At 49.6% G+C, this 23,504-nt stretch overlaps 1 protein-coding gene across 5 annotated transcripts in view; it reads left to right on the top strand.

Annotated features, from left to right (window-relative positions):
- The first annotated feature begins 6,337 nt into the window (after positions 1 to 6,337).
- Positions 6,338 to 23,504, top strand: part of GDPD4 (glycerophosphodiester phosphodiesterase domain containing 4) — a 42,197-nt gene continuing 25,030 nt past the window's right edge. For 4 of the 5 annotated variants that reach the window (XR_003382148.2, XM_026798207.2, XM_005495479.4 and 1 more), the window contains exons 1-3: positions 6,338 to 6,480; positions 22,056 to 22,267; positions 22,855 to 22,958. Coding sequence is in view for 4 of the 5 variants with exons in the window: in XM_026798207.2 (XP_026654008.2) it covers positions 22,082 to 22,267; positions 22,855 to 22,958 (290 nt within the window). In the remaining variant the exon portion in view is untranslated. Of the gene's footprint in view, positions 6,481 to 7,752; positions 7,826 to 22,055; positions 22,268 to 22,854; positions 22,959 to 23,504 lie in introns of all 5 variants that reach the window. The other variant, XM_074534993.1, reaches the window with a different exon arrangement.

Below are 23,504 nucleotides of genomic sequence, written 5' to 3'. Positions count from 1 at the left end.
ACACCAAAAATCTTTGGGGAAAACACAGCTTCTGAGGTGTCTGAGCCAAACACAGCTTCTGGCAGCTCAATCCTAGTGGGAGCAGTTATTCTCTGTGTAACTGCATGATATTAATTTATTTAGGAGTGACATAGGGGAATAAGTGGTGGGAGAAGGAATACACTGGCAGGTCCAACAGAGGTGTTCTTTATCTCATGCTGCAGGAACACTGCAGCTCCTCGAGCAGAGCAGCTTTGACTGGGTCCCCTCATTTCCTAGCAGCACCCAGAAGACTTCCAAGTTTTGGTTCTCAAGCTCATCTTTTAGGAGGATCTGTAGCTCGAGCAGGGTAAGCAGGGAGCTGACTAGGCTTGCCTGATCCTTCTCATTCCTGGGGCTGTGATGCCCTCTCCCGGCAGCTGCACCGAAAAGTCCTTTCCTTTCGTGCTCCTTTTCTGTGAGCAACGTAAAAAAGGAACTTTTTGTGTTTCTGTTGGAGGATGCACGCTGAAGGCAGCCGGGGCACACAGGCATGGATAAGATCATCCTGACGTGGGATCTGGTGTCCTGCTGTCTGTTCCCTTGTGATCTCCTCACCTCCAGATTTGTTCCTCTCACATTTTTAAGTTGCAGCAGCCTTGTAAGGCAAATATGTTCCCCCAGGCCATGGGTTATGTGTGAGCCCTCTGCTCCCACCCCAGCACAGGTCCCTAATGCTCACCCACACCCTTGTGCTTCCCCCAGGGCTGGTGGGACTTTCTGCTGGGCCCTGACAGGCTGGTTAAGCCTGGTAAAGGAGAAGGGGCACCGTGCCACAAAGGCTGGCAGGGTTGAGAGCTGCTGGGCAGAGGCTTCTCCCCTGTGGATGTGGTCAGGGTGAAGTGAGCCCCGTCTCATCCCTCATCCCACACCTTGTGCCCTAAAACCAATAGTCTGCATAAATTTGGGGCTACAGCTCTTGTGGTGGTCAAGGTCATGGTCCTGCTGTCCATGTGTGCAGCTGAAATGGTGTCCAGGGCTCAGGTGTGCCTGGATCATGCCCTGGAGGGCAGTGGGCAGGTAAGAGTCCTCTCTCTTCTCACCAGTGGAGAGCTGAAATGCTCAGAGGTGTACAGGAGAGTGAGGTTCAACTGGCACAGGGGGCAGTGAACTGGGGGGCAAACTGTTCCCTCAGTCCCCCTCCTTTTCATTCCCCAGCCCCATGGCTGCATGAACAGTGAGTCCCTAGATGAGAAGCATCCACTGTGTTTTCTAACCACATCAGCCACTAACCCCAGACCCCACTTCTCACTCAAGGCCTTTGTGTTTTGTGGTCACCCCGAAGCCCAACCCAGGGACACTGTAAATTGTGCCATCTCTTTTGCACCATGAAGAATCCACCAAGTAGGTCCCAGCTCAGGAAGGACCAGCCTGAGGTCAGTGGTAATGCTGGGGCAAAGAAAGATGGCAGTGTCCCCAGAGCAGGCACCAGCCAGCTCAGCTGTCCCCTTGCACAGGGACAGTGGGTTGGGTGCTCCCGAGTGGCTGCAGGAGCTTTGGGCAATGTCACCACTGGCACTGGTGTGCTGGGGAAGGGAGGGCTCATTGATGGTGGGTCCCACTGGCCAGCCTGTGTCTCCTTGCCTGTGCCATCCACCATGTGAAGGGTAGGAAGCACCCAGTGAGTTCTCTGGACTTATCCTGGTGGTGACAAGTGTCACAGTTTTAAGAGCCTGAGTGGTGGGAACCACCTTTGCTAGTACAAACTGGGACAGCAACTCTGAGTGCCCACAAAACTCTTTGACTGCTCAGCTCCCTGAAGTGTGTTTTATTATCCTGGGATGATGGGGGACTGTCCTGGTTTAGGGCAAATTTGTTAAAGAATCTGCAAAGGAGGGCCCCTCCAGAAAGCAAACCCACATGGCCCCTCCCCCCAAACTGGTTCGGGAAAAAATTCCTTGGAGAGAGGTGGAAAGAACCTGTTTATTTGACTGGCCCAGCATCCCCCAGCACACAAAATGTACAATACCCGATGACACCGCTCTGAGAAAGATGACAAAATCAGAAAGTCTCTTTCGGGGGTGTTTGCTCTGTTCTCAGTCCCTCCAGCGCTGGGGCAGCTGCTGCAGCCAAACCTTCGGTGTTCCCAGGTCCCAGTCCGGAGCAGGTTCGAGATGGTCACAGAAACAGGAGAGGAGAAACAGTCCAGGACGGAATGTGGACTAAAACTAGCTAATAAGCAGAGGCCAAAGCAGAACAGAAGCGAGAACAGAAAAGAGAGCAAGCCAAAGCAGCAAGCTGAAGCACGGCTGAAGCCGTATGTACTGCCCATCTCTGTGTCCCTGATAACCCAAACAAAACTTCCACTCTTCAGAGCCGGTACTAAAGGCACAGAACATATGAATGGGGATACAAGCATCATAACATCACCCCAGGACAGCGACCTTGCTGCAAGATCCCCACTGAGGAGCAGCAGGATGTCCCCATCCCTCTCGAGGGGCAGGGGCAATGCAGACCTCCAGGTGCACTGACCAAAGAGGAGCAGGAGGCAGCACAGAACTGTGTGTGCTGCCTGTGTGCTCGAGAAACAAAACTCTGAAGTCCTTCACTCCTGACGTCTGCCACGATCCTCCCTCACCATTTGCCACGTTACGCTTCTTGGACACAGAAAAATTTGGCCAAGGGATGTTTTATCACACCCTTCTCTTTCTCACTGGTCCTTGTGTGATTTTCCCCTCTTGAAGTCCCTTGGCCTCTCAGGGTACCTCCAGCTGTACCCTCCTGGGTGTGCTGCAATCCCCTGATTTCTGGACAAAATGATGTTGTTTCTTAAAGAACAGCCACAAACCATGGAAGAAGAGTGAGGGCTGTCCCTTTCTCCCTCTAGCCAAGGCTGCACCAGCTCCAGCAGCAGCCAGCCCTGCCGTGGGAGAGTGGGCAGCAGAGCTGCTGCAGCCACAGCTGTGAGAGGCAGAGTTTGTCCCCACCAGCTGCTTTGAGGACAATGTAAAAGCTGCCTCCATCCACTCAACACAGCCTGTATTTCTGCTGGGGGGCTGGTTCCCCACAGCCAGGCTCTTGGAGTATCTGCCTGGTGTCCCTTCCTGCCCACCTGAGGGATGTGGCTTTCCCAGAAACAATGCTCAGAGCCCCTTGTTGAGCCCCAGGACTTGGGAGGATTTGCCTGGCATTTTGGCATGCAGGAGGTGATTTTCTGAGTTTATATTTCGGCTCTTGGTGTACATTTTGTATCCGATGGGTTGCACACTCCAGAAGGAACTGCCATGTCTTGGGCTCAACTGGTTGGACTCTGCACCATCATCCACAGCCACTGCTGTGCTTGAGAAGGGACAGCAGCATTTCTTGGGAGCAAGAGCATTTGGAAACAACTCTGATCAACCCAAGCAGCCTGAGAAGTGTTAGTGAAGGGCATGTCCCAGAAGCAGGGCCAGGCCCAGGTTTCCATGCAGGCTTGCCAGCATCCCTCAAAACCTGCTGCTCCCCATTTTCACAGTGCCTCTACTTTACCCTGAGTCTCCCCACACCAACACTTTGGGACTTTGGGGGCAGCTGATGCTCTCCTGCTTTTTTTTGTGTTGTAGCTGTGGTTCAGGCTGGGAGATGGCAAGAGGACCTCCCAACCTGCCCCTTCCCCTGCAGCCTCATCCCTGGGGCTTGATGTGAAGCTGCCTGTGAACATCTTTATTCTTGGACATGCTGTGCATTGAGGGGCTGGAGGAGCCTCTGCTCTCTTGTGATGGGGCATGGAGCTGGCCAGGGTCCCTTTCTTCCCCCTCAGCCCATCCTGTGTGCCTCTGGGGACTGACATTTCTGCTTTTTGGTGGGATACTACTTGTGGAAAAAGCAGATGCTGCTCTTCTCTGACTGTGGGTCTCAAGCCTGGATCAGTTCAGGTCACTTCCTTCTCCCCCCAGCTCCCTTATCTTTCCTGGGACTGCCATAAACTGTGCCATTTCTGTCACAAATCTCATGGGGACATTGTTACCTGCATGAGAAAAAAGTTGAAAGTTGAGCTGTTCCTTGGGCCAGTGTGCTGAGTGGGATGGGGGACATGATGGGGACACACACTGGCCCCTCATGCTGCCAAGGCAGTTTGTTGTGAGAGGACCTAGGGTAGGAGGGTGTGAACATTTGCTCATTTCCCAGCAAAATCCTCTATGATGCGGCTGGCAGCTGGGCAGGGACGCCATCCCCACTCCCTGTTTGTGCCATTTTTGCCCTGGGTTTATCTTCTCCTGACACAAACAGAGGCACAACTCACAGGGTTCAAGGCTGACCTGCCCTGCTCTCCCCTTGGAGAGGGTTTGTACAGCACCAGTTCCTTGCAGATATTCCCTTTATGGACTCATAATCTCCAAGGCTGGACTTGCTGGTGACAGGGCCCCAGCAGATCCTTTATTCCCAGTTTCTGCCAGGTCTAGGACATTGACTGGAACGCTGGGTGAGGTTTTTGTGCTTGAGATAAGCTGGTGAACTCTGAGCTGAAATACTGAAGCCGGAGCAGCGTTTGCAGTGTCTGCCCAGCTGATCAGTCCTTTGCCAGGTGTTTGGGGAGCAAACTGGTGCTGAATGCTTTCAATGTGTATGCCCAGAAGAAAGCAAAACCACAGGAATATTTTAGGGCAGAGAATAGAGATATTTGGGGTTGTTTTTTTTTTTTTTTTGCTTGTTAGGAGGTAAGACTATGGTAGTGCTTTTAGTAAACTTTTTCATTTTTCAGGCTCTTACCTCCACTGAAGGAGATTTTTTTGGGCTGATGATATTGCTCAACCCTGTCCCTTTGTCTTCATGTAACCCTTGGTGTTCATCCACATGGTGAGGATGCAGCAGCTGGAAGAATGGCAGCTTGAATGGGGGTGATGGTGAAGGCCCTTCAGAATTTATTCTGGGGAGTTTCTGACCCTTCTACTGTCTTCAAAGGCAGAGCAAAATGCTCTGGCTCTCTGTGCTTTCCACTACTCCTTAAGCCTTCCAGGCCACCCCCATGCCATGCTTCCCCTTGTCTTGGACCTTCAGGCCTCCAGTGTGGCCCCGTAACAAAGCTGGGCTCAGCACGGCCCAAATACGTAAGGAGAAAAATCCAGTGGATCAACTCAGGAGATTAAAACTGCAGGGTACTTGGAAAAGCTGCTGCTTCCTAAATCTCATTAGTGCTACCAGTCTTCTAAATCTCACCCTCTCCTGCCCTTTTTATCACATTTCCAGGAATTAGACCACAAAGCACTAATTTTTCTGCAGGCTCCCACACAGCCCCGTGCATTTTTGCTCCAGACAGCCAAGTGTTAGCTGGAGAACCACCAGCAATAGAACCAGCTGCTTCTACCTTCACGTCTTGCATTTATCTCATTCCAATTCTCCCAGTTCCACAGGAAGAGTGGTGTTATTTTAGGACCAAGTGCTAAGGAAAGATTAGCTAAGGAAAGATTTTGAAGTGGAGCTCTTCTATGCCTTCTGCTCATCGTTAAGTTTCGGAGTGAACCAGGCTGTCACCTCTAGAGCTCATCCTCTATTGAAAAGTTTCTCTTTGCAAAGTGCACTGCACAAAAAGTGCTGGACCATCCTTTCTGCCCATTCCTGCTCTGTTTCCAAGGGCAGTTTGCTGATTTTGCTTTTGAGGGACCTCCTGATCTGTCTTTAACAAGAAAAATCCCAAAGTGAGAAACCACGGGGATGGAAAACCAGCATCAGTCGTGATTCAGAGAGCTCTCCAGGGCTGGAAGGGATGTTTGTTTAGCTTCCATTGCAGTGAAGAGCTTCTATGGAGCAGGAGGAGCTGCATGAGGTAGTGCAGCTTCCTATCCTGAGAAACTTTATTATGGGATTTTGTCTCTCTGAATGCCCAGGTTGCATTGGAGGTTACAAAATCCAACCTGCTTTTGTTGAACCTGCTGTCCCCTCTCCTCCCCCTTCAAAGGAAGTTATAACTCTAATAGGATTTAGATATTAAAGCCCAAAACCACGCAAAACCCCAAGTAAAATAAGCAGTTTTGCACTCAGGGTTGCTCAGAAATCTGGTGCAGTGGATTCCTGCCTGGGGCTTACAGTTGTGGAAAATATTTTCATGGAGGAAGTTCAGGAGTTTTAATTCTGAGTGTCAACGTTGACACATCTTTCCCTGATCTCCTCTGGGATATTTCCTCAAACCCCATCCTTTTGACACTCAATTCTGCCAAGGTGTGATGTGAACACCAACCTCTCCTATTCTGGGTGGGCAAGGGGTAAATGAATCAATCCCAGGTTTGTCCCCAAGTCCCGGGTGTCTCCCAGAGCCGTGCCACTAGCAGCTGTCTGCGTCCCAGGGCGAGATTTTAATTTCTCTAGCCGTGGGGACGGAATTTATTGAGCCTCCCATGGCCCCTCCTCCCGTGGGAGGGACGGCTCCAGCAGCCTCTCTAATAGCGGGTGTCACAGAGCGGTGCCACCATTGGCGTCCCGGCGTGTCACGGGCAGGGGACGCGGCAGCCCCCGAGCAGCAATCGCCGTCCGTGCGCTCCCGGCGCGGTGAGTCACCGCCTCCCTCCCTCCCGGCTCCCGGGATGCTCCTGATGCCGAACTGCACCCCTGCCCCCTCTCCCCCGCTTGCCCTGAGAGCCAGCACCGAGCTGGCGAGGCTTTTGTCACTTTTCCTTTGTTGCCTGTGGATGTTTGAGTGCGTTGGTTGGGATGCGACAGCGGGAGACTGACCCGGCTCCCGCCCGGGCTGGGGAGAGAAACGGAGCCCGGAGAGCCGGGGGACAGGGAGAAAGGAGAGCAAAGGGGAGGCAAGGGGGCGATCTGTGAGCTGGGGGCTCGCTGGGGAGGAGGGGAAGGTGCCCAGCAGTCCCGCTTCTCCCGGGATGAGCGGGCTGTGACCTGTTGAGCGGATGAGCGGGAGCCTGGATGAGGCGGGAGCGGCTCCTGGGGTCGCTGTGGCCGGGGCAGTGTGGGAGGGAAACCGCGGCTGAGCGTTGGCAATCCTTGGGATAAAGGGCTGTTTCCATAGTAAAAGGGAGAAAGGAGCCTCTCTCTTTCTTCCCCTGAGCTTGCCTAGCGTGTGATCGGGGAGCTTGACTCAGGAACAAATAACCCGTGAAAGGGGAACATCTGGGAACAGCTGTAAATAATCACGACTTGGTTAGAAAGGCTGGAAGCAGCGCTGCGGTCTGCCATCTGCCCTGATGCTGCAGTCATCCCGGGAGCTCTGATGGGCCACTGTTTGGAGAGCAGCTCGGCTTGCAGCTGAAACACGATTTGACCCTGGCTTTAGGCTGCTGCTGTTGTCTGAACGCTGCCACATTATTTGTAGGCATAACCACAATTAGCAGTGAAACAGAGGAATTCTCACTCCTAAGAAAGAGGGAATTTTAATTCAGCATCTGGCGCTGAGCAGGTGTGAACCTGGGGACTGGCACTGGGACAACTTTCAGTTGCAAAGTGCAAACTTGGATTAGCTGGAGGTCCGGCCCATGGTGTACATCACCTTCTCTTCACTTCCACACTTTCTCTGGGAATCCTGATCTGATAATGCAGCATCTCTCCTGATAAGTTCTGAGAGATGATACCAGGCAGAAGGACAAAAGAGAACAGAAGTAATTTCCTACAGATTTTTCCTTAAAGATTTTAAGCTGCATTTAACAGGAAGAACAGGCATAATATACCATGAGACCAGCTGGATTTTAATTAAAAATTGTTCTCAATGCGAAGGGAGACAAAGCTGACACTTCCTTTATAACTTTACTACTGAAATGTCTAAAAGTTGTGCAAGATTTTCAGGGCAATTTGAAATTCTTGCAGAGAATACAAACACAAAGCTTGTTGTCATGACCAGTCCTGGGACTTCCTTAGGCCATGACGTTGGACCAAGGAGGTGAGCAAACGGTGTCTTGATGTATCATTTCTGGTGATGGAAACACAGTTCTTTAAGTTTAGTTGTGTCAACTTTTTTTGTGGGAATGCCTGCAGCTCACAATGTACCTCTGTGCAAGTTGTTACCAAGCAGTTCTGCTTAGTGTCATAAAGTATCAGCTAAAATAAAAGAGAAAGTTGGGTTTTTGTTTGTTTTTTCCCCAGAAGTTTGTGGCCCTTTGACAGTATGACCTTCTTTTCATTGCAAACCCAGAGGCCCTCCTTCAGGCAAACCTTTCTGGTTGTGTGCAGACACTTTGAGAAGCGACTCTTTCCAGCTGAGACCCACGTGCTCCAGTGTGGAGCAGATCCTGCCCATTGGCAAAGCCCCAGCCTGGTGGCTTTCCCTGGGGGACAGGCTGCAGGGAGCTCTGCAGTGGTCATTCCCTGAACACCATGCACATGTGCAGCAACAGCCTGGCTTTTCTCCAGACCTGACTCCATGTCTCAGGATATCTCGTAGGAAGAGGTCTGTGCCCCATCCTGGAGTGACCTGCTGTGTGCTGGCCTGTAGAACTGCCCCAGAGCCCTCTGTGGTGTGCAGCAAACAAGGATCTTGGGCTGTGTTTTAGGTGAGCAGAGAGCGTAAAAGGTGGGAGAAGATCCTTTGTGTTACAGATCTCACTGAAGGGAAAGAAAGGAGCCGGTGTGGGTAGAGCAGCTTGGAGACAGGACCTGTGATGCACCCTGGGCCGTGCCTCCATGGCAGGACGAGCCCTGAGGGGGCACAGGCTGGGCTCCACACTGCAGCCTCTGCTCCAGCTCAGACACGGGGTGTGAGGGAGCTGAGCAGCCAGCCTGCAGGTGCTCCTCTCCTCAGCATCCTGTCCTCATCCTGTCCTTCATGGGCTGGGCACTGCTCTCCCAGCAGCATTCAGGCAGGACTCACAGCTGGCTGCTTTTTGGTGGCTGAGGGCTTGGCATTTTATAAAATCCCAGTAAACAGAGGTCGTGTTCCCTGTTATTCTCCCCACCAGCAGGACACTGGCATTTGCTGTATTTCTTGCTCTCTCTAGAAAAAGAGGAGGAAAGTAGAAACAGTGACATTTCAGAGGCTTGAACAGTGAGATGTCCCTGCCCATGGCAGAGGGTTGGAACCAGCTGATCTTGAAGGTCCCTTTCAACCCAAGCCATTCTGTGATCCATTGATTTTATGAACATGCCTGTGTCCTGGTCTCATATTGATCATTTTCTCCTGTCACTGTTTGGTTTGCCAGTCTTCTGGTGTCTCCAAGGAAGATGTTGTGTTAAGCACAATGAAAACCTGCAGTCAGGGTCAGGATGACTCTCCATGCTCATGGCCCAGGTCCTTTTGATGGCTGAGCAGTTGTAGCCTATGTGAGTGCACATGGTGCTGCAGCAAGAGAGAGATGAGAAACCTGTCCTGGGACTCCTCCTTGCTGGTCTGGTGCCAAGGGAAGCTCTTGGGGCCACCACAGTGTGCCAGCTCTTTTCCTTCATGGACACTAGCAAGGAAAGGTGGCAGGGTGAGAGGTCAGCCTTAGTGGTGGTGGTGTGCTATAATAGCAGCAGAGAGCACGAGAATAGCAGCAGGCAGGGAAAGAGGGCAGGGCTGGGGAATGAGCACATGTGTGAATGAGGCTGTGCTGCTGCCTGGGGAGGCTGCTTTGACGTCAGCTCCAGTTTTGGGTGCAAGAAGAAAGAAGCACATGTCTGCAAGCAGGGTAGGGCCCAGGAGCAGCTCAAAGCATTGCGGTAGGCCTGCTGGAGTCTCAGACTGGAGTCTCACTGCTTGTGCAGAAGGGCTTTAGAGTCAGTCCCTGCCTTATGCTCCTGCTTCTTTTCCTCTGTTCTCCAATGGAACTGTCAGCAGTTTCTCCAGCTTCCATCTGCTCCAGTTAGGCTGGAAGGCCCTGGAAGGTTTTCAGCCCCTGAGACACTTGTGCAGCACTGAGCCTCTGTGACAACCACAGGCCCAGTCCTCCCTACCCTGGCTGCTGCCACCGACTCCGTCTGGTCCTTTCGGCAGCTGCTCTTAACCACTGACCTTACTTTGGAAGGTCTCCAGAGCTGGAGAAATAAAAGACACTTTAGAAAACGGGGAGCGGGGAATTGGCAAAAGCAGTTGCTTTTTAAAAGACTACTTACTTCTTAAGATGTACTTGCTACTGATTAACCTTTGCTCTGTGATTGCTTTAATTGATTCATGCCTCAAAGCCGTCAGAAAGGTTCTGTGGGGTCATGGTGCCTCTGTCCTAAGTGCTCTCTTTCCCTGCAAAGCTTTTAAGAAGTTTTTCCTTGAGCACAACCCAGTCCTTGCAAGAAATGCAGGTGAATGACGCCAACCCTTTTATCTTCTCCATCCCTCAGATTTTCCAGCCTTCTTCTCAGTGCTTTGCTGCTGTGACCTCTTCCTTCCCTCCCTGCTACCAGCTGGCAACCTGTTACCAACTGGCTGGGCCTGTTCTATATTCCTTTGCAATTCATGGTGAATGCTGTTTGGGGGGATGGAGGAGTGAGTTTTTGGCCCCTCTGTGAAAATGAGGCACTGTAGGGTTAAGTACTAGTGCCCTCAATCAGCCTGTTGGTGCCTTACATGTGGGCCCTGTGACTGCTTCATGTCACGCCACATACAGAATTTCTGTGGCTGTCCCTTTGTATGGCAATGGGACACCCCCCTGGCAGTTGTGGCTTTGTGCTCTCCATGCCGGGATGCAGGAGCTCCTTGAAGGTGAATTGGCAGGGCTTGCTGAGTTTAAGCGATGAATGCCCTCTTGTTTTGGGCCGGGCTCATGCCCTGGCACTCTGGATGTGTGTGAGACCATTCATCTGGCCTATTTGGACATCTGCCCTTGCATGAGCTGGGTTGTGCCCATATCTTTTTGCTGGCTGTTCTGGGTGATCAGGGTGACCACTCAAACACAGAGGAGATGGAGCATGAGTCTGATGAAGAGCAGCTGAGGGAGCTGGGAATGTTCAGCCCTGAGAAAAGGAGACTGAAGGGGCACCTCAATACTCTCTACAACCACCTGAAAGGAGGCTGTGGCCAGGTGGGCATCTGTCTCTTCTTCTAGGTACCAAGATGAGAGAAAATGGCCTCAAGTTGCACCATGGGAGGCTTAGATACAATTTAAGGAAAAATTTCTACACTGAAAGGGTGCTCAAGCATTGGAACAGATTGGCCAGGAATGTGATAGAGTCACCTGGAAAAAAATGTGTATATGTGGCATCTGGGAACATGATTTAGTTGGTAGGCTTGACAGTGTTGGGTTAATGGTTGGACTTGATGTTAGAGGACTTTTCAATCCTAATGTTTCCATGATGCTAACCAGTCCTCCAGGAAGGCCACAGGAAGAATGAAAACACCCGCCCCAAGCTCTCAGCTAAAGAAATCCCTTTTTTCCTCCAGGATGCTGGAATGTGAGTGCTGCTCAGTGCTGATCCAACAGATCTGACTGTTCTGCGTGTCCTTGGTCCCGACGAGTTCCATCAAGGCTCTGCCCATGGGTTGTCTGTGCTAATCTTCTTGTTTTGCTAAGCAAACTCCATGTCTCACACCAGCAGATGGATGAAAATTAAATGAGCCATACAATCCTCACCTGCTGAACTTGTGGCACTGTTGGCACAACCCTGAACTGGGAAACTGAGGCTCTGTGTGATGGCTCTGCTGCGTCCATAGTCAGAGGTTAGGTCAGGGGATTTGTGTGTCAGAATATCTGGTTGCTCTGAAATGAGCTCAGAATTTTCTGAGTTGGCTTATGCAGAATTGTGGCAGTGTTTAATTAGCTGAAAAGGATTTTTCTCTGAGAACAGCAGCACCACATTCTTATGGTGCAAAAGCTGGCTAGCCCTCATGCACTGGGATACTGTCAATGACTAAGTGGATAAGCTTCTGTCTGGCGGCATGGAAAGCATCCTTTCCTCCTCTCCTTGCGGGGTGTTTTGCTCCAAGGCTGGAACTTCAACATCCACACTCTGGGGGAGGGCCAGCACTGGGGTCTTCAGCACAGTGTCTGTCCAGGTTCCCCGTCCTTTGTCCAGGCTGAAGAGTGCTCTGCAGAGCTGCTGAGCAGAGGTACACAATCTGGAAACCTCTTTTCTTCTCCCCTCTTGACTCAGGGATGAAGTCTTCCTCTGGAGATGAAGCTTGGGGTGATGCACAGCCCTTGGTGGGGCTGTGGGGCTGGAGATGGTCCCCCACTCTGTGTCCCAATCTCCTCGTCTCCCCTTTACAGTAAGGCACAAAGAGCCACTTAGGCATTCCCAGGAGCAGAGAGGGACCCAAGCCAGGGCATGCTGAAATGCACAAAGTAGGATTTATATCTTCAAAGAAATATTTCCCTCCTTTCTGAGCTCTTTTTAATTTTTTTTCCGAGGGATTTATTCCTCCTCCTCCTCCCGCCCAGGCAGGCTTTGAGGCGTGGAAGCACTTTTCTTTTTGCCTCCCCACAGTGGCTTTTCAATGGTGGGAGAACGACTTCTTGGAAAGCTGTGGGCCACCCAGGGGCTGTGCCCACGTGCTGCACGGGGCTGGCTGGGAACCACTGCACACATTGCTGCTGGTGACACTGCCTGACCACAGGCATAGTGACAACAAAACTCCTCCCTTCTCGTGCTGACCACGCTGAAGTGTGGGGGGCAGCATCTCACCCCAGACTGGTCATGGTGAGTCTCTGTTTTCAGGCTTGACTTGGGGAGGTGTAACCTCAGCAATGCTCCTGATTCGCTCTTTGGGTGAGCAAAGTGACACCCAGATGTGGACATCTCGCTGCTGCCATCTGGAGCTGGGGTTGGAAGGTCTCTGTGTGATCACAGATGGAAGGTAGCTGTTCCTGATCCCTTTTGGGGCCAGACTTTCTGCCTCTGCTTACCTGGATTGCCAATGGGCAGAGTGCTGGCTTCCCCAAAGGGCTCTGTCCTTTTGGGGTGGGAGCCCAAGACTGAGGTAAGAAGTGCTGTATAACCCAAGATAATGGGTTATGTATGAGGTATATGAAGGCTGATTAGGGTCAAAAACAGAGGAAAGGCTCTGCTGAGGGGTCTGGCACCAACAGAGCCAAAGATACCTGTCTGTCATGCTCATTTCTGCAATGCTTGGAAAGTGCCCATGTACCCAAGAACACTTGGATCAGATTATGCCTGAGTCCAGCCAAAGACATGGCATTTGTAAAAAACTTTTCTCCACCTCTTCTTTTTCTTTCTTTTTCTTTTCTTTTTCTTTTTTTTTTTTTTTTTAAGCAACTATTCAGCTTTATTCAAAACACTCATTTTGCTCCTAGCAGGCAAGAGGGAAAATCTATTGTAGCTCTTTGAGACCCTTTTACAAACATGATGATTTCCCCTTGCCTGTTTCCATGTGAAGCTGAAAGCATTTGTACAAAACCCATTGTAAATGGTCTGAAACTTGGCCAGTAATTTCCTGGGCACACATTTGTTAATGCAGCCTGCAAAGTGCTTTGAAAACGAAGAAAAGCAGCTGTGATTTCTAATGATGATAAGTATGATTAAACAAGGATTCTGCAAGTGCTTGTAAATAATGAGCCATCTCTGGGGTCTGCACATTGAGGACAAACATGCTTCAAACATAGAATCATAAAATGGTTTGGGTTGAAAGGAAACTTAAGGAGATCTTGTTCCAAACCCCCTGCTATGGGCAGGGACACCTTCCTCTACATCAGGTTGCTCAGGGCCCCATCCAGACTGGCACTGGACACTTCCAGGGATGGGGCAGCCGCAGCTTCTCTAAGAAACATGTACCAGTGCCTCACTGCCCTCACAGTGAAGAATTTCTTCCTAATATCTAATGTAAACCCACCCTCTTTCAGTTTAAAGTCAATAACTGCCCCAACCCTCTCAGTTTGTCTTCACAGGAGATGTGCTGCTGTCCTCTGATCATGTGAGACTCATGAGAGAGGTATCTTGAAGAAATAGACTCTAAACAGTCCTGGGGAAGGGATTTGGGAGAGGAAAAATGTGCCTTGTGCAAAAATGTGTTTCAACTTTACAGCTTAATTTTCTATGGTGATCACTCTGGAATAAAACCAGGGATTAAGATGCCTTTTGTATGCTAAATTCTCATGGCTTATGTTGGGTTTTGTTTCAAGGTGAATAGATCTCACCTTGAAGTGGGGCTTACTTCACCATGTAGGAGTATGTTTAGAAATCTGGGGCTGCAGCAGTGTTTCCAAACCCATTCTTAGCCATCACTCATTCTTAGCCATGGGAGCTCCTCAAGAACTTCTCAAATTGACCTCAGAATATCGACTGGTTGCCTGAGAAGATCTTTCCATAAAGCATGGACCCACAGCTGAGGCACTTGTGGCTGAGCAGGGCACACCACCCATTCCACATCCCACCCATTCCCAGCACAGCTCCTGCTGGATGTCCTCTGTGATGAGGGATGTCCTCCTGTGTAATAGATACAGGATATTGGCAGTATTTATTTGAAATGGGATGGTTTATTTCTATCTGTTCATAATGTGGTGGGATGTTGCAAAAGGTAGGGCATGAACCTCGGTGGAAACCTCTCCATGTCTTTGGAAGCCACAGCCACAGCCTGTTAGAGGTGTGCTACAACAAATGGAATGGAAAAGCATTGTCCCTGCAGTCGCAGAGCTGTAATTCCTTGTTAACCCCTTCTACACGCACATGTGTTGGTTGTTTCCCATGTGAAGCCCCCTGGTTTTCTTTCTGCTGATGGCTGTGCTCTTCCACCTCAGGAGCCAAGAGATAAGCAATGCACGAGACATGCCTTGCACGTGTTTGTCCCAGGCTGTACCCTCCCTGGGATCCCAGGCAGAGCTTATCAAGAAACTGCAGAAGGTTGTACTGATTAATTATAATTATCATCTGCAAGGGAGAGGATATAGATTATATTCTTTATCATAGGGAGGTTACAACTATCTTTATTTTATTTGATCTTTTGTTTCATTTCCTGGGTTTCAGGAAATGAAAATTAATTAATTTCCTGAAAAAGAACTGAAGGCAGATGATAGTCAAATAAAAGGGATCCTAGACTGTGATCCAGAGCCTTGGTCAGAGTGCAGGGTAGAAAATGCAGGTTTAAGGGATGCTCTTTGTTGGCCTCTCTGGCTAGTGGCAAGATCTGTGTGCAGCTCATGGTGACAGTGATCAACCAGCAGCTTGCCAGGAGGTTTTACTCCTTTGCTCCTGTTGGTGTGATGCTGTGAAAGAATCCTAGAGGAAAGGCCAGGAAGTGATGCCCTAAAGAGTAGTGGCAGGAATTTCCAGGCTAAGGAGCTGCAGGTACTGGAGAGGCTCAGCTCAGGTTCAAGGAATCTCTCAGTCCTGGCATGGGGTTCACTTTCTCTCCAAAGCCCTTGGAAACAGTGGAATGGGCAGAGTGGGCATCGCTACTTTCTTAGGAGAAGCTGGCCATGCTCAGGGGCTGAGAAATGAGCATCTCTGTGTCCCACCTGTGACTCCTGTTGCCCATGTAATTCTTTTCGCCCAACTCTCTTCTTGCAGTGAAATGTATTTGTAAGATCTGGAAAGAGCCTGCAACCACGGAATCATGGAACCAAGACGTGTCAGGATGGAAGGGACCTCAGTGGGTCATTGGTCTAACCTCACGGCTCAAGCAGTGTCACCCTAGAGCACATTACACCGGGTGGTTCTTGAGTATCTCCACTGGGAGACTCCTCAACCTCTCTGGGCAACCTGTTCCTGCACAGTAAAGAAGTAATTCCCTCTGCTCAGGTGGAGCTTCCTGTGTCTTGGGACTTTGGCTGGTCAGAGTGACCCCAGGATGCATTAGAAAGTCTCTTTCTCCAGCCTGGTAGTCGAAGAAGGACTCAGAACTCTTCTATTCCCGTTCTCAAGGTTGTTTATTATATCTTATCTATAAAATTCTTTCTCTGACCCGTCAAGGTTTGTCTAGCAGGTCGGGTTGAGGCACACTGACCGCCTCAGAGGTGGCCTTGTCTATTTATACTAAAAACTACCTATACAATGTTTACAATTACTTTCCAATACCTATCACCTATGTTAGCCAGTTAGCTTCTACTCTAAACCAGTCTAAAAGTGCCAACATCACAGCAGAAGATGGAGACCAAGAAGAAGAAGAAGAAGAAGGAGAAAGGCTGGACATGACCAGATCCCTCCATCTTGTCTCCTGAACCCCCATTCTAAAAACCCAAAAAAATCTATTTTTCACCCTGTGATAAATTCAGTATCATTCTATTTAAACTTTTGTGGCTTGTAATTCTTCATATATGGTTGGTAATTGTTTTTTCCAAGGGCTAAATCAAAGGCACAGGGGTCTTGGCCTCTGTACCAAGATCTCTGAGCTCCCTGGGCAGGGGTCGAGTCCTCCAGGGCAGCCAGAGGAATTTCCTGGGTTCCGACACCTGTGCTTCTGTTTCTCGAGAGGAGCCTGGCTCCATCCTCTTGTCACCGTCCCCGCAGACACTTAGGGGTGAGATCCCCTCATGGTCGTCTCGGCTCGAGGCATCTGTGGAAACGGACTCTGCTGCCGGTGCTGGAGCTGCGCCAACCGCTGGGACAGCTGCTGGGACAGCTGCTGGGACAGCTGCTGAGACAACCATTGCGACAACCGCTGGGATAGCCGCTGCCCGCGAGAGACGCCCCGCGCCAATCCCGCACCAGTCCCGCGCAGCCCCGCGCCAGTCCCGAGCCAGCCCCGCGCCAGCCCCGCGGCGTTTTCCCCGGCCCCGCCGCTCGCGCTGCCCGGGCCGGTTGCAAACCGCCGCGGCGCTCCCGGCCCCGTGAGCTTCCCGGCGCTGCGGTGCTCCCGCTGCTGTTGCTCGGCTTGGAGCGAGCTGTTCCCCCTTGGACAGCCTGAGCTGGCCTTCCCCCCCGGGCCGTACCGCGGCAGCCGCTGCCGTCGCCTCGCCGACTGTGCCTCACAGCCCTCGCGTTGTTAGGTATGTGTGGGGACACCCCGTGCCTCACAGCCCCCCGTGTGGTGTTAGGTATGGTGTGAGGACACCCCGTGCCTCACAACCCCCCGTCTGTTGTTAGGTATGGTGTGGGGACACCCCGTGCCTCACAACCCCGTGTGTTGTTAGGTATGGTGTGGGGGCACCCCGTGCCTCACAGCCCCCCATCTGTTAGGTATGGTGTGGGGGCACCCCGTGCCTCACAGCCCTCGCGTTGTTAGATATGGTGTGGGGACACCCCGTGCCTCACAGCCCCCCCATCTGTTGTTAGGTATGGTGCGGGGACACCTCGGTGCCAGGGAAAGGAAGGAATGCTCAAGAGGCCCCAAGGGAAAAAGCTACAGGGCAATGCCAGATTTGGCTGCCGTACCGTTGCCCCTTGGAAGATGAATGTTCCAGCCCCAGTACCCAAAAAGACAGAAGATTTTAATCCTTGCTTAAGCACTGGCCTCTCAAGCAGGTTCTGCTTTTCAGTGCTTTCAGCATTCAGGCTGTGTGGCTGAACATGTTTCCTGATTTTTCTTTCCTTCTCTTTCCCCTCTCATCCCTCCAGGCTATTTCCCATGCTTTTCCTCACTCTCTGCCAAGCAGTGGGAGAGCAGCAGCCCTGTCTGACTGCCTGTGATTATGGGGGCTCTTATCTGTGAGCGAAGTCTCTGTTTGCCATGGAAAAACCTGGAGTCCCTGGGGTTTATGGAGCAGAAAAACATATGTTACTGCTTTCATGCCTCACTTGTTAAGGAGTCCTAAACTTTGCCATCCTCCTGAGGCGTGTTTACCTTCTTGCTCTTTGCTCCCATGGCTTTTCCAGTGAATGGATGCAAGTTTGCTGTTTCCCTTCTCTATCCATTTAACTTGGCCTGGTAAAGATGGGCAGGAATTGCAGACAATCTCTGAATTTTAAGAGAACTGTGCTTCAAATCTAGATGCAAGGACTGTGAAGCCTCTTGCTAAGTCCTGCCAAGGACTGAACTGTGTTTTTGGCTTCTGCATCTGTCATTTGTTTCGGTGTTGTTTGCCTCTTAGGTGGCCGTTGGGCCCAGTTACTGGGATATCATCTTTCTTGGGATCAGATGCTTGTGAATTTCAATGTATCAATGTTTGATGTGGTCTGAGGCGCTGCAGATTCAGCCAGACCTTGGGAGTTATAAAGTTTTTATGGCTTCTAATTGCCTTGCCCCAGCTGTGGCAGCAGACTGGCAATTTACCTTGGATGAAACCATGAAGGATGCAACTATGGGACAGAGGGTCATGGAGAAGCTAGAGGTGGCTGAGTGGTAAGGAGGGAGCTTGTGTTAAATGGAACACAATTACTTGAGAAGATGGAGATGAACCTGAGGGCAGAGACCAGGGAAAATATGCAGAAGTAAAAGGGGAGCAGTGATGCCTGTTTGGAAGGACACATATAAAGAGGACAATGGAGTGCCTGGAGATATGAATACATTTTAACTGAGAAGCACCCTTCTGACTGTCCTTGTGTCTGTCGTTGTTTTCCTCATTCTCATGTGGGACCTGGCACATCTAAGAGGGATTTCTCCTGGATGTGTCCTAGGAGTTTCCACTGGACTCTTTGCTGATACCAGCAACAGCACAGTGTAAATGCATTGCAACACATGAATCTTGCAGAGCTGTAGAGGGAGATGGGCTCCTCTTAGGAGTCACTGCTTTAAGAGTGAAGCAGCCTCAAATTTGGTGAGTTGTCCTTGGTCTTCTCTCTCCCTGTCAATTCTTTCCTTTGCATCTCCATGCAAGCATCACCTTTTGTCTAGTGCCTCACGCATGCCTTGTGCTGCTCTCCTCAGCAGAGACCCAGCAGTCCCAGAAGCTGTGGGCAGAGCTGCTCAAAGGCTCCCATTTGCTGGGTGAGCCCTGTATGCCCAGAGGGAGCAGAAGCCTTGGATCAAATGTGGTCTGGGAATTGACAGGATGGTTTCTGCTTTGGACAAGAACTCACCAATATTTCTTCCTAAGATCTAATCTCAACCTACCTCATTTCAGTCTGAAGCCATTCCCTCTTGTCCTGTTGCTCCCTGCCCTTGTCAAAAGTCCCTCTCTGGATCAATAGTAACCCCTTTAGGTACTGGAAGGTGCTACAGGGTCTCCATTTATATCTCCATTTACTTGAGTGGAGATGTGCTAGAGGACATCTGTCCTCTCTACTTGACAAGATAAAATTTCAGTCTGAGGTTATTGTCTTTGTAGAATTCTTGGGCCCTTTGCAGGCTTCAAAGGAGCAGCTGAGTCAGATCACTCTGTCTGTTGGAGGCTGGGAGAGGACGGAAAAGGTCTCTGGAAAGAAAAAAGGGAAAGGATAGAGACAGAGGGGCAGATGGATGCCAGCAGAAGCTAGAGCTGAAAGCTGTGGACAAGTTGTGTTTTTTCAGTCTCTTGATACTGAAATGTGTTATGGCATAGTGACACTGCTTGGACAGCAAGGTCAATGGGGATTCAGGGGATGCCAGAGAGAAAGGCATTTTTTTTTGCTCTCTTTTGCCCAGCTTGATGTTCTTGGGAGGACCGAAGGCTGGTGGAGGGGGTTGTGGGCAGCAGGCTGTGTTTGTCTCTCCCTCGTTCCCCAGGCTGTGGTGCAATGAGGTGTCCCTTTTCCAATAACACATGGGCTTGGAGAGGTGACTTCATTGGTAAGATTAAGGCAGGAGGTAAAGAAATTCTTAATTATACTGGTGTCACAAGTACTCTGAGATGAAGCTCTAATATTGCCCAGAGAAGTTTTGCATACCACATCCCTGGATGCCACATCAAGGCCAGAGTGGATGGGACTGAGCAGCCTGGTCTAGTGGAATGATCTTTAAGATTCCTCCCAATCCAAACAATTCTGTCACTGTGTGATGAAGCTGAAAACACCTTTCCCTTTCTGCTGGGGGTGAGTCCAGGGTGAATTATTTAAGCATTCAGAAGCTCAAGGCCAGCTGATGTTTGATACATGAGCGAAATTGGATGCTACAGGTATCAGGTAGCCTGTGCTATGGGTGAACAGGTGTAACCTGGACAGACTGTGGCTACTGTGTGCCAAAACCAATGGGAATTGCCACAGAAATCCCAAATAGCAGGTGACTGTCCACTCCATACAAGGATAGTCTCAGGAGGAGGAAACATGAACTACAAGGAAAGACTAGAAAAGGCTGGGATCATTGAGGCCAGAGAAGTTTTAAGAGGAGACATCCATATGTGAGTAAATGGAGGAAGAGTTTAAGCTGTTCACTGTATCTATGACAAACAAGGCATGAAGTAATGTCCTTAACTGTAATACAAGGGACAAGACATTGGGAAAATAATCTGCCAGCTTTTAATTATAAAGAGATTTAGGACTTGTTCAGCCTGTCTTGAGAGATGGTGGGATCACTGACAATTTCATGAGGGGTAAGCTAACACCTAGGTTTAACACCTGGCATGCTGCTGTAGCAAGACAGATAATGTGGGCAAGGTTTCAGGATCTCCATAATCTGTGTTCCTGTCAAATCCTGTGTGCTCATAGTCAAATACTGATGTGTGAGCCTTGTACCCACACCTGAGAATGTGAGTAACAAACCTCATGGCCCTTTGACAGTGAAACTGATGGGTTTGGTCCAGTGTCCTGAATTCTTATTGCTGAAGGAGAAGGGCTGAGCAAGAATAGATGCTGTGCTTTGGTGATACAGGAACTCATATTTTGGGGATCCTTTTAGGAGGTAACAAATATTGCAGTCCCATGGCATGTGACAACCTTCTGGTAAGAGCTCTGAAGGCTCATCTATTAAATATATATTCAAAAGCTGTGGCTGTTACTTGGGAATTGCTGGGTTTATGCCAGGTGTACTTTAGGCCAGCTGATGAAACCAGCTGGATCAGATGTCATCTGCGCCACATCCCCCCAGCTATGCTCTGGGAATTCTAGAGCAGGATCACCATCTTGCCACATGAGACTGGCATCAATTTTTTACTAAGGGTGACTTGCTGGTGCCAGGATCTGGCACTGCTGAGCTTCTAGGGATGGCTTGACCCCACTACATCCATGCATCCAAGCGTGCGGTTCCCTATGACAGTCCTGGATGGACAGACACATCTATCTCAGGAAGGCACTCAGGGCATGGCATTCTTAGTGCTGCATAATAAGTACTGGTCCAAACTGAACCCCCTTTTTGTTTCCTTTTCATCCTCTTCCCGTGTACTCCAGCTGCCAATAGGCTGGTCATTTGGAAAGGGTACAAGGGGAATGTCTTTTCTGTTTTAACTTGTGTTTGCCGTCTCTGATTTGTTTGTGCTTACTGCAAACTGGTCAGTTATTTGGAGATGCCAGTCTGCGAGGGTTTATGCACTGATTTCTCCAAAGTCACATGGGGATCTGAGTTATTTCCAAACCCTTTATATGTCTGTTTCATCCATGTGTATAGTGCAGCAAACTGTTTATTCTTCCTCTTAAATGATTGTTGTTAGGTATTCCAGGATTTGAACATGGTTGATGTGGACTCAAGGATGTGATGGCACTTTTAATGCCACAGAAAAACATCTCTGACTAACTCAGCTCCAAAGAAGAGCTGTATAATGGGGCTTCTTTACATGCTCACACAAAACTGTTTTCCTAAATCTTTCCTTAAAGTCCCAGTAGTGCTCTGCTGGGTGAACCACTCTTCACCTAGCACTAGTCCCCGTGCTAGTTGCTTCACTGCCACTACCCTGGTTGCAATTTACCACCAAGTTCTTTGTTTTTAATCATGATTATGAATAGCTCTCCCACATGTACATATTTGCAGCTGGTCTTTCTACACTTGAAAATCTGTTCCAAGTAAAGTTGTTTCAGCCAGGTAATAACTATTTCTTAAGGGATCAGTCTCTGCAGTGCTGCAGTTTTGCCAGGATAAGAGAGCTGTGTACCTGGGGGTGTTTAGTGCCTTTTCTACATGAGCTAGTTAAACTGATAGCATGTTTCAAACAAGTCACAGTGATGCTGAATAATTCCCATAGCTAATCCTAGATCCAGGTTCATATGACATAATTTGAAATGTGCTCAAGTTAATGAATTCATTTCCCAGAACCTCCTGTATAGCCAAAAGGAGGCAGAGGTAGACCATCAAAGGTGACTCAGAGCACCTGAGTTACAACCAGAGGCAGCACTGACTGCTAAGTGCTAAGGATTTGCAGTGACCGTCCTTCTCAGCTGGCCATCTCACTTTAATATATAAAATTAGGTGGGATGTCCTCAGCATCATTTCCTGTTGGTCTCAGCATCTTCTTGGGAAAGCTTTCTCTCCTCTCTCAAATATGGAAAGCTTACCCAACAGTCTCCCCATAAAACTCGTGTTGCTGTTTCAGGAGGAAGATGAGATAAAGGCACTCAGATGGAGACCCGTTCCACCACCTCCATCAAGAGGATGAAGTTTGGCAAGCTGAAGGTGGTCCGTCGGCGCCTGCTGCAGCAGTACGAGCAGCAGCCCTTCGTCTCCTGCCTGGCTGGCTTCTACAGCTGCCGCTGGAAGCGCTACCAGCGCGAGAGGATCGAGCCTGGGAATTGCTGCTGCAGCCTGGTAAGCCAGCTCAAAGTCAGCACACACTTGGGTTTCTGTACTGGGGCAGGCAAGTCTAAGCAGACAAGGGGTTGATGGCATGGAATCCCAGCCCAATATTATTTGGATTCTGCTGGGATCTGTTGGGCTGTTAGGTTTTGCTCTAAAGGCTTGATGAATTGCTGCTTCTGTGGCAGGCTCTATTTGTCTGATAATAAACATGGAGTTTGCACCAACCTCTCCCAGCCAATGAAACATCTCAAAGCCATAGAATCAAATGAAAGAAGTAACATTAAGGTTGGGTGGGTAGTAAGAATTGCAAAAAAGGTTGCTCTACAGTGCAATTTCCTCTCATGTGAGGCGGTTAAAAACCTGTTCATTTGGGAAGTAATGAGTTTTCCCTGAGAACAGGTAGTGCAGAGTATGCTTTTGAGGACATTTTCCTGGTTACAAGGGACAGGATGGGAATTCCCCTCCATATTTACTTCAGTTAGAATTCCAACACCTTGCTACATATGTTTAGGAGCAGCCTGAAAGTACCTGCCATTTGCTTTGATTGCTCTGGCTGGCCATAGCTCTGACTGCTTGTCCTTCCTCTCCCTCTCCAGCGGGAATGCATGTTTTTCCCATTGCTCATTGCAGCTTTCTGCTTTTCTCTGGTCTTTCTGTACACGTGGGGTGAAGGTAAAAATGACTACAACAGCTTTGACTGGTAAGTAAAATCTTTTCCTCCTCTCCCACCCCTTCAGCTGGTCACTAGGATGACTGGGAAGGGATAAGCACCCTCTGCAGCAGCTGTGGTGCAACAGGGGACTTTAGTAATGAAGCAAAGATTTGGCACCTTAAACTCTTGCTCACAGCATCCAAACTGAATGTCCAGTGACTGTGGAGGTGCTGAGACTTGGTCTTTGCTTAGGTACAATTTTTAGGTGTAAGTGTGAATTTAGGAGAAAGGGGAGAATCATCGTCACAAAAATTGTGAATGGAAGGACTAAATAACTCCTTCTCTGAGTCTTTCTTTTCCTCCTTCCCTTTCCTCCCCCATTCCATGTGAAGAAATATAGTGGCTGGAATCAGAGGCATTGCACCAGCCATCTCACTGAAAGAGAATTCTATATTCTCAAATTCAAAAGTAAGAAATAATCATCCGGGATTTGTGCACATCTTTTCTTTCTGTACTATGGGACAACTATAGGCAACAGTTATGCAAATCTGGCCCCTAAAATGAAATTAAAGCTGCTCAAATATTATGGGAAAG

This window comes from Zonotrichia albicollis, chromosome 2 (assembly GCF_047830755.1).
Source record: "Zonotrichia albicollis isolate bZonAlb1 chromosome 2, bZonAlb1.hap1, whole genome shotgun sequence".
NCBI lineage: Eukaryota > Metazoa > Chordata > Aves > Passeriformes > Passerellidae > Zonotrichia > Zonotrichia albicollis.
The sequence above is the reverse complement of the archived record's forward strand: the minus strand, read 5'-3'. Positions and strand labels throughout refer to the sequence as shown.